At 40.0% G+C, this 13311-nt stretch overlaps 1 protein-coding gene across 3 annotated transcripts in view; it reads left to right on the forward strand.

Annotated features, from left to right (window-relative positions):
* Window positions 1–1295: 1295 nt before the first annotated feature.
* The window catches only part of LRRK2 (leucine rich repeat kinase 2), a 62099-nt gene continuing 50083 nt past the window's right edge, over window positions 1296–13311 (forward strand). Inside the window, exons 1-7 of one of the 3 annotated variants that reach the window (XM_064702821.1) lie at window positions 1296–1448; window positions 1986–2064; window positions 2159–2244; window positions 6064–6170; window positions 8456–8544; window positions 8941–9075; window positions 10698–10832. In XM_064702821.1, coding sequence (XP_064558891.1) covers window positions 6064–6170; window positions 8456–8544; window positions 8941–9075; window positions 10698–10832 — 466 coding nt within the window. In that variant the 5' untranslated portion in view covers window positions 1296–1448; window positions 1986–2064; window positions 2159–2244. Of the gene's footprint in view, window positions 1449–1480; window positions 2065–2158; window positions 2245–6063; window positions 6171–8455; window positions 8545–8940; window positions 9076–10697; window positions 10833–13311 lie in introns of those variants that run through there. The other 2 variants (XM_064702820.1, XM_064702819.1) reach the window with 2 other exon arrangements.

Consider the following 13311-nt stretch of genomic DNA (forward strand, 5'->3'; position numbering starts at 1 on the left):
AAATTGTTTAAATTAGTTAAAGAACTGGTCATCATGTAAGCCATCCATACTCAACAATGGAACATTTAGAAAGAGGTAAGAAATATATGAAACTTCCAGAGCAGAAACATATTTAAGAGGTGCTCCAGAGAAAAAAGTGTTTTGCCCTTTCCTCATGCTAAGAATGACATTCAGACAACTACATCCCTTTACTATCAGACCTCAATTTTCCTGCCAGACAACAACACAAGATAGCTCAGACACAATCTCTAATCACTTCTACAGATCATACAATGGTTTGGTTGGAAGGGGACTTTGAAAACCCTCTCATTCCAACCTTCCTTCTGTGGGCTGGGATACTCTCCGCTAGACCAGGTTGCTCAGAGCCCCATCCAGCCTGGCTTTGAGCATCCCCAGGGATAGGACATCCATTACTTCCCCAGGCTGCCTGTTAAGAGTGCCTCACCACCCCCACAATAAAGAATTTTTTCCCTAGTATTCAACCTAAACCTTCTGGTTTTGAATTTGAACTCATTCTCCCCATTCATTCTGGTGAAGATACATTAATATCTTCACTGGATTTTCCCAGAAAAATCCTGGAAAACTACAATAGAGATGCTTACCAAGATTACCTCATTCTTTCCATTCTCCTCTTATCTAAGTAATTAATATGCTTCAGAAGACTTTTGCCAAACTCTACCAGACTTCCAGAGACTTAGCAGAAGCTGGCATTGCCTCCAACCAGCACTCCAGTGAACTGCTCCCTGCAGAGCAATGAGCCTTGGGAGACATGTTGGAAGATCAGGGTTTGAGACACCTGATCCCTAGAAGTTAGTTCCTGTATTTCTTCAGGAACCTCAGAAACACTAGCACAGCTTTTTATTCTTTGCCAACATAAGTGGAAAGAAGAGGAAACATTAACTCAGGCTCAAGCTGTCTTAGCTCAGGAATCTATAATTGCAACAAGTTATTTACTGAAGGAACTAAGAGTGATCCAGGACTTTGAGCCAGCTGTGAGCCAGAACAAGCAGAGAGACTTCAACTACACAATAGTTACTATCAAGGTTCACAGAAGATACACACTGAAAATTTCAGGCATCTGTGGTGTCAGGCAAGAGTAAAGTGGTGGGGGCCAAAAAGGACTGTGGTGGGTTAACCTCACTGGGCACCAGCTTCTCAGCAAAGCCACTCGCTAACTCACGTTCTTATCTAGAGGAGGGAGAGAAAACATTGTAAAAGGCTCACGGGTCAAGATAAGAACAGGAAGAGATCACTCACCAATCACCATTACAGGCAAAACAGACTCAGCTGGGGGAAATTAGTTTATTGCCAAACAAATTAGAGTAGGGCAATTAGAGATGGAAATGAAGTCTTAAAACACCTTCACCTCACCCCTCCCTTCTTCCCAGGCTCCGCTCCACACCCTTCCACAGGGTAGAGACTTTCAGGAACAGACTACCCCAGTGCAGGTATCCCACAGGACCACAAATCCTTTCCCTCACCAAAACCCATCCAACCCACCCGTTCCACATCCCCCCTTGCCCGGTGTTTACAGAGCGGCGCTGCTGGGCGGACCCGGTCCGGCTCGGCAGCTCCATTGGGCGGCTCTCTCGTCAATCACTGTGAGGGGGAGCTGCCCGCGGGTCCGTTCTGCTTGCCGGGCGCTTGCGCGGGGCCCTCGGGCGTTTCCCAGAGGTTACCGGGGGCCGCCCGCGGGGCCGGTCCTTGGCCGTGTCCATGGAGCGGCGCCGTGGGAGGGGCCGGAGGCCGCGGCAGGGGCGGCTCGGCAGGGCCGGGTGACGGCGGCCGGGCGGCGGCACTGCGGGGCTGCAGCAGCGGGACGGGCCCGCACCGCCCAGCCCAGCCCAGCCCTGCGCTCGTCCCGCCGACCGGCGGATGGGCACAGCGAGGGCAGCGGCTCGGTCATGGCCAGCGGCGGCCCCGAGGAGGGAGAGGCGGTGGCGGGGGAGGAACAAGCCCTGAGGAAGCTGGTCGTCCGGCTGCAGAACGTCCAGGAGAGGAAGCGGCTGGAGACGCTGGTGCAGACCCTGAGCGACCTGCTGGAGCTGGCGGCCCGGCAGAGCGGTGAGCGCCCTGCCCAGCCCTGCCCTGCCTTGCCCTGTCCCGCCCGCCGCCGGTCGCTAACGCGGTCTCTCTGTCGCTCTCTGTCCCCTCACAGCTCCCCGGCTCTTCAGCGGCAAAAACGTCCACGTGCCCCTGCTGCTGGTGGTGGATCTGTACCCGGGAGCGGCGGGCGTGCAGCAGGTCAGGGGCCGGGGCCGGGGCCGCTGCCCCGCTCCGGCTGCGCTCCGCGGGATGAGCGAGCGCCGGGCCCTTCCCGGGATAAAAGTTCTTGTTCCGCTTGTTGATTTCTCCTTAACATGCAGTGTGTCTCCTGGGCCGCTTCGTGAAGTGCTCTGTGCTGTAAAAGGGCGCTGTCACCGCTGGCATTTAAAGGGACCAAGCGTTCCAACTTATTGCAGACGCCACTGGCTGCGTCGCTGTTTTTACCGGCAGAAGGAGGCGAAATAGGAAATAAGAATTAAGCCATGTGAATGCTGTGTAATGTAGGGTTCTAAATTACCAGTGTTATCTAATATAATTTTGACATGTCCATATTGAATTTTGCCATGGTTAGACAAACTTCTGAAAAGCACGATTTTATACTCTGAATTCGTATATGTGTAGCCATATCCTTGAGACTTGTGCTAGCAAACGTTTTTAAAGATGGGGGAAATATTTTAGCTAGGGGTAAGTTCTGCAATTTAAGGTTCTGCCTACCTGCTCCTGTAATTTAACGTTGGCCCATTTGGACTAGGTGTGGCACTTGGACAATTTGATGTTATACTTATGGTACAGCTGCCAGACTTGTCATACAAACCAGCTTCTTCCTGGCAGGCATATATTAATATCTGACTATGCTATGCATAGAGGATGTTTATAAGCTCCAGATTTCTGTGCAACTCAATTGATGCCTTTTTTTTTAATTATTAGCAGTATGAATATGAAGCAGCAGTTTTTTTCAAGATAAAGCTCATTAGTTTATAAAACCTCTGCCCAGAAGCCTAAACTTGGAAGTAAAACATCAATCATAACAAGAAGTAGATGTGAAATGATAGCACATGACTCTCAGAATTACATAAAGAAGACAGTGATTAACTTTCATTTTAGCTCTCTTAAAATACTTTATTCTAATGAAGAATTTTAAAATTAATTTTAATCTTCTACCTGCCTACATTTGCAGTCATACAGTGTTTCAGTTCAGAAGTTCTGGACCTCCTTTGCATTACTATGTTGTGTTGCAGGGGGAATTTCATAGCTAGTGCAAAGCTCAAATCCCATTCCTCATAAAATGTCTTGGGCAGCTCTTCTTTCACATTCAGTTCTGATGTTTACAAACATTCACACTATGTAAGTAGGTCTCTGTCTTCTTGCTTCATTCACTGCTATTTCTTTGTAATCTTTGTGAATAAATTCTCACTTTACAGCGGTGGTGAAGTAATGAGGTCCTGATTTCAGTGCAGTCTCTTAGCACTTCTAATGATTTTTTTGTTGAATGAATAATTAATCATCCTTCTTTTACTTTTGGTATTTAAAAAAAAAATAGACTCACACAAGAGAATAAACACAGTCAGAGACATACCTGAAGTGAGAATTTTCTTCACTCCCCACCTTAACTGGTTACAAAGCATTGTGGGTTGATGTTGGAACCCTGGATGCTGTTCCACTAACTTGTACAGGGTTAATTTAGTACATCAATATTGCAAGTCTGGCCCAGGTCAGACTGCAGGCATAAACCCTGCAAGCTCCTTCAGCAACAGGAAGGTACTGGTGTGGAAAGCCAGTAGTTCCTGTAAGTAAAATATATATCTTTAAGTAAATAGGATAGTTTTCTGCAGTTTCTCTGGCAATGATTGGAACAGCTTAGAAACTCTAGAGCAGAATATGAGTGCACTTGAGTAAAGAGCAGTCAGCAGAGCTTTGTCTTACATGGGTGGGACCCAATGTAATATAAATTAATTGCATGCTAGCAACAAAAAGGGTCAGATTTAAAAATGAGTTTCATTGCTCCTACCAACTGCTTCTGTATATAGGGACCTGTCTAAGTCTTTATAAGGACATCTTCTTTTGCTTTATTTCCCTTCCTTGTAACCTTTAGGATTTCTGTTTTTTAAAAGACCCTTGCTTTCTTACTTAATCTTCAAACACCTAAAAAGCTCTTTGTTACCTCAGGCTGTGGTTTTAATGTAGAATAGACCACATATCAGTAGGTCAGATGTTTCCATTGGTCTTCTCTGGATCCACAGTTCTGAAAAATGTTTGTCAATACTTGGAGTCCTAACAATCCAATTTTATAAGAGCAGTTAGGATGGTCTTATAAAGTGGGGCTTCGAAAATAAAATGTTTTCTAAGGAATAAGCAGTTTATCAATTGATAGTCACCTCTACAAAGTTTTTTAAATTTGACACCAATAAACTCTATTTTGCTTGGAATATGGAAAATTAAAGAATTTTCTATCTTCATCTTGGACCGATGGTTACTAAGACCTACATTTTGTACCTGCATTTAGTTAGGACTCAGTTCCACAGACCACCCTGAATGTCCACAGTAAGTGATTTGTAGTCTCATGCAGGGCAGCTTGCTGTCCAAGGAAAAGTGTATGGAAACTGGCTCATAGTCAAGCTCAGTCTGCAGACATTGGCTTAAAATGTTTGTTTCTTCAAATCTAAACTGAAACAGAAACAAAATTACTGCAGATATGGGCTGTGCTCACACTGCAACCCAGTATGTGAAAGACAGAAGTGGAATTCTGGTCCCCAGGGAGCTGCATCACCTTTGCACACTCTACAAAGCTGTCAGGAAAGCTCTCTAAATTCAAGCTTATGCTGTTCCTGTGGGTGACTCTACACTACCAGGCTTGTAATTCCATGTCTCTAGTATTACTGATTGCAGGGTTAGGGATCATGCACTTTATATGAACTTTGCAGTTAAGCTCTCTGGAGGTAGCCATTTACATTCCTTTTGTTGGCTGTCCCATCTTGACCTCTTTGCTTTACATAACTCTTCTGTGAAAAAATGATCCAGTTATCTATGGAGTCTTTGTGACACTTTTTCTTCTGCCTTGACTCTATTCTTAAAGCACAGAGACCTGCTTCCACCTTTTTATTTACTTATAGGCTCAAGGAAACTCACATGCCTTATTCAAATTCCTTTCTGTAAAATCTGCCTCATCTTGACTTTTGACATTTCACAGTTCACTACTTTTCTTTCAATACAGAGGGATTTTCTTTCATCAGTTGTTTCTTTGTACAGATTTTGCTTACTGCTTCCTCACTGCCGCCTATTCAGTCATATCAGCCTGTAAAAATTCATAGGAGAGCAGATTTCTCCAATACAGAAGATCAAAGAGGAGCATTTTTAGCTTTTGGCATTATTTACAGATGGTTGAAAGTCAAAAAATTTGCATTGGATGAAACAGGTAGTTATTAAGAACAAATGCATTGGGTTTAGTTGTCTTTCACTCCTTATGATCTCAAAACTTCTACTGCCTTCATTACATTCTGAAAGCACACACTACTGAGGGTTGATGGCAAGAATGTGAAAGGTGTAGTAATTGTTTATGTATCTAATCCCCATTTAAAGCATTGAAGGCCTTTAAAAACCTATACTTTATCCTTACAATTTGCAATTAAATTGCAAGTTCTTACGAAAACACACATTTTTCATTAAAATACACCTGCAGTAGTGCAGGGGTTTTCCCTGACCAATGATAAAATGCTATGGATCACATTATATCTTTGTCTGTCAGCAACTCATTTAATTGTGTGCCCTTTATCCTCAAGCAGTGCTGAAGCAGATTGAGAGTGATGTGTTCCTGAAAGCAATGCAATCAGAATCATTAGCATATGTTTTACTTCCCTCTTTTAACTTTCCATGCCATTTGTCTTGTGTTAATTAATTTTCCCTTACTGATTTAGCTAGGTAACAGAACAGCTGTCTTGCAAAAGCCAAGGATATTAGAATACAATATAGAAGTTCCAAGCAGAATATCTATTCTAAAATAGCTGCATTTTTGTTTTACAGATGGGCTGGTCACTTCTTTGTAAATTAATAGAAATTTGTCCAAGTACTCTACAAAACATAGCTCCTAAGGATGTTGGGAAGGACTGGGAAGTACTGGGTGTTCACCAGTAAGTATTTTGTATACAGAGTCTGCCAGAATGCTTGGTCATTTTGGCAACATATATGTGCAATGAAATATATAAAGTTATTACATCAGGTCTTTTGGTGCATTTGCAAAAGTGATTTGGGTTGTTTTCATGAGCAAGAAGTAACTGAGCTGAAGTTGCACATGCTGGCTACAATTTCTTTGGCTTGTTAATTGACTGCAAGTTATCCTGAGAGCTGGAGATACTGCTGCTCATTCTCAGGTCCCAGAAAAATTACTTTCTGGGACTGATCTTTCCTACAGCCTCCTCAGCACCCACACAGTGTATGCAGTTAACAAAGCATCCTTTTCAAACTCAAACTTCACTGAAGATCTGATGATAGCACTGCTGTACATGATTCCTTCTCAGTGCCATCATTTTAGCCAGCTGTGTATCCCTGTCTGACATGGTGACAGTTTTCCTTGCTGTGGAGAGGCTGAGTGGAGGAGTGGGCTCAGGCCATTTCTGTCAGTGCCAAAGGCAGAACAAGCCAGCTAAATTATGTCTCATGTTCCTTGAGCACGGGTTGTATTGTGTGAATCAACACCATAACCAATACATGCTGTTTACAGCAAGGCAGGAAACAGTTACAATAGAGAAGAAAAGGTCATTTTTTAATCAGGAGATTTTCCCTTCTGTGTGTGTAACTATTTTGAGAGAATAGGAGTATTAAACTAGAAAAAGCATTTCTTTCTTTTGTCTTTTGGCTATGATCCAACTTGACTTCACTACAGTTATGTTTACAAATGGTAGTTTGCTGTTGATTTAGGTGTTTTTGACAGACAGTGTAATGAATAATTAAATAGTTGCTGTCACTGTTTCTCACAAGAGAAAGAGAATTTCCTTCAGTGTATTTGCATTCTTTCCACAAGCTTAAATAGACTTCATGAGATGCTTTGTAATCTCTTAGGTTAAACTTTCCTACAGCATAAGAAGTTAGAAAGGTTTACATCCTTCTAGGTTATACTTGAAATGGGAGGATACATGGGAGGGAATTTTCTGAAAGTAAATTTGGAAAGTGGGTGTTATGCCTGTAACTGATGTTATACCTCTCATCATATTTTGCCTCCCATGTCTACTTTGGTCATCATAGCTACAACACTAGTGCTACAACAGAGGAAACTGGCAGCATCATAGTAGGAAGGGAAAACAGTGATTCATCCCCCCTTATAAATTTAGGCTTCAGCAAGGAAAACAACATCACTGCCAGAGCTGGAGTATGAAATTTGGATGAAACTTCAACTGCTGCTTATGTTTTTCAACACAGGTCAAGAATATCAACTGAAGTATTACAAACTACTGCACAGTCTATTTTTATTAGATATTATATATGCAAAGATTCACATTTGAATATTATTAAAATTGCTGAATCAAGCTCTCTAAAGTAAGGAAAAGTAAAAAAAATAAAGTTTCTTTAGTTTTTTGTGTGTTAAGTCTATACATTTTAATTTAGTTTTTAATTACACTTCACCCCCACCCCCGATTTTGATATAGGCTTCATTTAGTGTGATATCAATGCTTTTAATTTATTTTTTTAAGAGGTGTTACAGATTTTTAGTCATTATTTTACAGATTGTAATTTGAGTAAAGTATGTTGAAAATATCTACTGATTTTTCTGTGCCCAGTTTGATACATGACCTGAATTTTGCAGTACTTGGCATTGTTTGGCTCTCTGTTTAACAAGTCAGAGCAGATTACAGAAGGTGCACAGAGTGCAACTGGCAGTCTAGGAAATGTTTCTTTTTAGTGGTTTGTCCAGCATCATGTAAGTGCTGTAGGGCTGAAACATAGGATAGAATTCATCAAGATGCTGTTCAAGTTCTTCAGCTGGGAAACTGCTGCCTTGGTTGTGCAGTGCAACTGAGCTCTTGCTGCAGGCAGAGCAGTGCTGTGCTGTCATCAGTCTGTAGTGAATATTAGAGAGCACTCTAATAATCAGACTGGTACTCTGCAGGGTAACCACCTCCTGAATGTCCCTGCAGAAATAATTCATATAACTGACTAAAAAGTAAATTGGATGAGTTGTACATCAGTATTTTAATGAACTATGATCATAGTTGAAGTTCTAATATTACTTCATTGGTAACTTGAAAAAATAGAAACTGAAATAAAAGGTTTTTTAAAAATTATTTGAGAGCTTTTTAATGTTTTCCTAGTTTTTATAACTACTTCTGTTTTCAAAGTAAATGTTTGATAAAAATTTGTGTGTATCAATATTCCTTTAGCTATAACTCTTTTTTCCCTTTTCTTTGTCTTGAATTTTTAGGCAGATTCTTAAAATGCTTACAGTCCACAAAGGAAATGTAAATCTTTCAGTAATAGGACTAAAAGCATTAAATCTACTCCTCATGTCAGGTATTGTGTACTTTACTTTCCTATTTCATCTAAGTCTTTAAAACACAGAGCTGATACCAAGTGTGTGATTGTACATGGCAGACTGGATTTTTCTTTCTGTTTTACTCCATGAAGTCACTTGTCATTTGTACTTGTATACAAAATAATAAGAGTGCTATTTTGAACCTTTTTTTAACCAGGTAGGTATGAACTGTCTTTTGGTGGTAAAGTTTTAGAACATCAGTACTATTGTAAAATGCTGCCTTAAGAGAAAACTTTGTCATGGTTACACAAAACTGGATTTGAACTGTCAGAGTAAACTTTGAGGACAATATTAAAGAATTTTGGATTTTATGGTGTTTCAATGAAAATATTGAGAAATAATCAGTGCAACATGTAATCTCTTCTGCTGTTCAGACATAATTGCTTTCCTGCTCTTGGAAGAAGAGGTGGATGTGTTTTCCTTGGTGTTTAATGCCATGCACACCTTCCCTAAAAATGAAGAGATCCAGCAGCATGGATGTAAAGCATTACACAAACTTTTTGAGAAAGGTATTTTATCTTGTATTTTATGATGTTAGAAAAATGTATAGATTGGGAGGGATGACTGATTTTAATTTAAAGGCAATAAATGAATTTATGCATTCCAGATTGGTTTGTGAATTATGGCTGTTCTTAAATGAGCTAGCACAAAGCAGACTTTCCAAGAAATTTCACAAATTCTATAAATTAGAACAATGAATATGACATCTTTTAAAAAATAAAAATGTCCCTTCATTTCTAAGTCCAAAATTAACTGAAAATATGGGATTTAATGTTAGTCAGTAACTGGAATAAAGAATAGTGACATTTGATTTTAATTCTCAAAAACAGGATTATGTATTTAAGACTGGTAAATTTTAGTAACGTGAACAGTTCTAAAATCAAACAAAATGCTTGTACTTTAGAAAAATACTTTGTTCTTCTTTTTGCTCTAATGCTAGAAGGTGATCATGTGTCCATACAATATTCCCATTTATTCTGAAAAATGAAGTCACCATGTATTGAATTTTTGCAGAAACGTCAGGATTTGTGCATGTTACAGCCAGAAGTCCCCTTGTTGTAGTCCCCTTGCTTTGAATTGAGTTTCTTGATTCAAAATAAATATTGAGAAATGCTATCACTCTGCTGTACTCCTTTGCTTCAAAGATAATCTTCAGTTCTTCAGATTGGCTCTTTTTGGCACCATTCTCTCTTGCTTCTTTAAGTCTTTCTTCCACATGTGTGCTTGGAATTATCTTCTCTGTTCCTTTTCCTCTTCCTGTCCCTAAATACTTTTGCCCTGCTATATTTTCTCTTCAGTCTCTATAACAGTCTGAACTACTTATGTTTTCTGTGCATGTTTTTTGTAAGTGCCAGATTTTTGCAGATCTGGCTGCATCTTGATGGCAGCACCAATGTGACTGGTTCCTAGGATGCTCCTGCCTTGTTTTCTCTACCTCTGAGCCACCTTGTCAGTTTTTGTTATGTGGATCTTTGCATAACCTTGTCTTTAACAAGATTCAGAAAACAATTCTGCTTGTGAAATTTAAGAGGTGCCCTTTCTCATCCTGGGTCAGTTCCCTTTCCTGTGTCATTGCACAGCCACATAGTTATGTCAGTATGAATAACAGAGGCCAGGAAGGGAAAAACCTTAAGCCATTGGGTAGGATTTTATTAAATGTGGTTTTATGGAAAAAAAGTCCATTATAAAAAAAATTTAAAAGAAAAATTAAATCAAATCAGAGTATGCAAAATGGCATTCCCTAATTTTTTTTCCCCACTGTATGCTTAGCTTTTCCCTCACTTATAAACTGTCTTGGTTTGGACTATCTGTGGAAACTTGGTTTGGACTAGCATTCTGTGAAAAAGGCTAAAAGACTTCTAAAATACAGATTCACAAGGTAGCATTTAAAAGTCAGAACTCAATTACATAAAGTGTAAGCTAGAAGAAGGTGTTTATAAAGTAGCTCAGTTTTTAGTTTAAAAAGCCATAATCATGGAAGATTATGTGTATGGACAGTATACTTTACTTTCTGTGAAACACAGAGAATAAATACAAGGAAACTTGATAAAAACAGTTGTCTTTTCTCATGATGCACCAGGATAAGAATTATTTCCTCAAAACATACTGTATCTCTTGCCTTTCATTTTAGTTCCAGAAGAGCAGCTGACTGAATTTGTTGAAAGCAAAGATCATATGATCATACTGAAAGTTTTCAAAGAGTTTCCAGAGAAAGAAGAGGTGATCCTTCCTGCACTTTATTCATTACATTCCTTGGCTGGTCCACGTAAGTATTAGAAGTTATTTTCAATTCTATTTCTCCCACAGTGTGCATCAGCTCTTGCTTTCTGTAATTGTAAAAAGTAATCTTTGTGTGATTGCAGAAAATCAGTGAGAACTGGTTGGGAGTTGCCAGACAAATCATCTTCCTGTTTTCTTTGGGAAGTACCCTTTTTTTTAAAATGGGCTATTTATTATATTTAACCACTGAAGCATAAATCTTTCCTAACAGAAAGATACTTCCACTTGGACTAAGTGGTAGCAAAGATGTTTATCATGGTTGTAGAGACTTAAGTTTCAAGACCCTGTCCTGTCATCTTTTATTACTTGAAAAATAAGATATATTTATTGACTAAATAAATCTGCAGTGAGTTTGGGTCACAGGTAAAGAATATTCTTGGCAAAATCTAATTGTACAAATTCAATGGCCAGGCCTGGGAAAAAACATCTGAGTTCAGGCTCCTGCTGTGGTCATTCAGTGGTGGCTGCAGTGGTGAGCAGTGGTAGCACTGTGCATGTGGTGTCTTACAGTGTCCTCAGGTGTTGGTGCAGTAAGACTGGAGGAAAATGTCTTTGTTAGCTCTTGTCTTCCAGCAGCAGCAGTCCCTGTTCTGTGCAAAATCAGGTCCTGACAAATGTGTGTGATGATTGGGGTCAATTTGTTGACAGCAATCTGATCTTGTTGACACAGAGGCAGGTTTTGTCAGCTTCCTGCTGACAAATTTGGGGAAGCACAGAGCAGGGTTCTGCTCTCTGTGTCTTTCATGAGGTGCATAATGTTGTACCTCCTGCAAGTGTGTTTACTTACAAAGCCTTGCTTGTACATCCTGTCTGGCTCTATAGGAACTGTGCTGGCCCCATCAATGCCCACTGAACAAGAACTAGACTGAAGTGTCCTGCATTTTATCAAACTCCAAGCTATCTAGTTCCTGTTTCTTAAAATTCTTGCTCTTCTAGTTAGTATTTAAAAAGCTTAGTATTCCTTGAGTCAGAAATAATTTTACCCTAGCCCAAAAGTTACTGCTGTTTTCTAAGGAGGAGGATGCCAGATTTTAAGTCCTTTTCAAAACAGTAAATAGTTATACAAAGAGAAGGCATGAAAAAGACCTGCTCTAAAGCAGGCATTTAATAGTCTCATTTCTAATATAAAAGATTGAAAACAGCCAGAGGAACAGAGACTACTTGCATATGAGTGTGCAAAGCTGGTATTCATACTCTTGGTTGGTGACATCTCTCAAGAACTCAACAAGATATATTCCTTTGAGACCACTATGGAGAAGATAACTCAGTGTTAGGTACACACTGTAACTTATCCCGTAGCAAATGTCTCCCCTTAACCTGAAGTTCAAGTCTCTATTCTGAATGAGTACCTCACTATGCCTTCCTTCATGAATACATACTTGCACTTGGGTTATAAGAAATTGTAGGATAAGGATGTACAAGAACTCTTTAATCTCAGTAGTATTTGTGGCATGAGAAAAATGCTTTGCTGCTGACTGTCCTCCAAAGTGGAGTGGTGGATCACAGAATGTTACCCATCTGAATGGCAGGCACAGGGAGCCAGCCAGGCTTGGAGGAACAGTCACCTCCAGAGGAAATTTACCTAACCCTAAACCAGCTGGGATGAGTCTCCATACAGAGTGCTCAGATCTCATCATCAGTTGTTGAGAGAACCTGGATGACCAAGTTTTGGTGGTTAAGATTAAACGAGATCTGTTCCACCTCTTTTTCTCTACCTTGTTCTGGGACATGGTGACTTGCTGCAGCTGTGCCATTGCTTGGATCTTGCAGATTTCAACATGCACTTCATTATGCCATCTCTGTAGTGATCAATTTTGGAATCATCTGACTATTTTACTATATTCATAAGTATCACCTTTGAAATCATAACTTGCTGTGGAATTATGCAATACTGTTTTGTGGAATGTGTGTTTTCAGTTGAGAATGACATGATAAATGGCTGTCCTATTAAAGCATTGTGAAAGGTTCCTTCCTTCACTATCAAAGAGAGTGCTTCAGAAATACTTCCCACTCAGAGCTTGCTTTTTCATCCAGTAGGTTGTCATGATTTATTATTTAGAGATGTATTATTTTAAAGATTTGCTGCTCTTTTAAAAAGGGTGATTATCTTTAATACTATAGTTGTGAATATTTCTCTTATGTTGTAATCAGGGAAGCCAAGCTGTTGAAAGAGCAATTAAGAAAATTTATAGACCTCAGCAGAGTAATGCAAACTCCCTTGGAGCTGGTGACAGGACTCCCTTTCATTCCTTTGGGCCAGGATTTTGGCCAAGATTTCTTGGGTTCATATTCTGTCTCATACCCTTCATAGAAATACTACAAGGATGCTTTCATACACTGTGTTTTAACTACCATGATGCTGTTTTGCCTGAAATCACTGTATGTAGGATCACTCTGTCCTCAGCTGGAATGGATACATTCTGTCTTTGTATAGGGTCACATGATTGTCCTATTGGTTTCTGTAT

This window comes from Zonotrichia leucophrys, chromosome 1A (genome assembly GCF_028769735.1).
Source record: "Zonotrichia leucophrys gambelii isolate GWCS_2022_RI chromosome 1A, RI_Zleu_2.0, whole genome shotgun sequence".
NCBI classification, from domain to species: Eukaryota; Metazoa; Chordata; class Aves; order Passeriformes; family Passerellidae; genus Zonotrichia; species Zonotrichia leucophrys.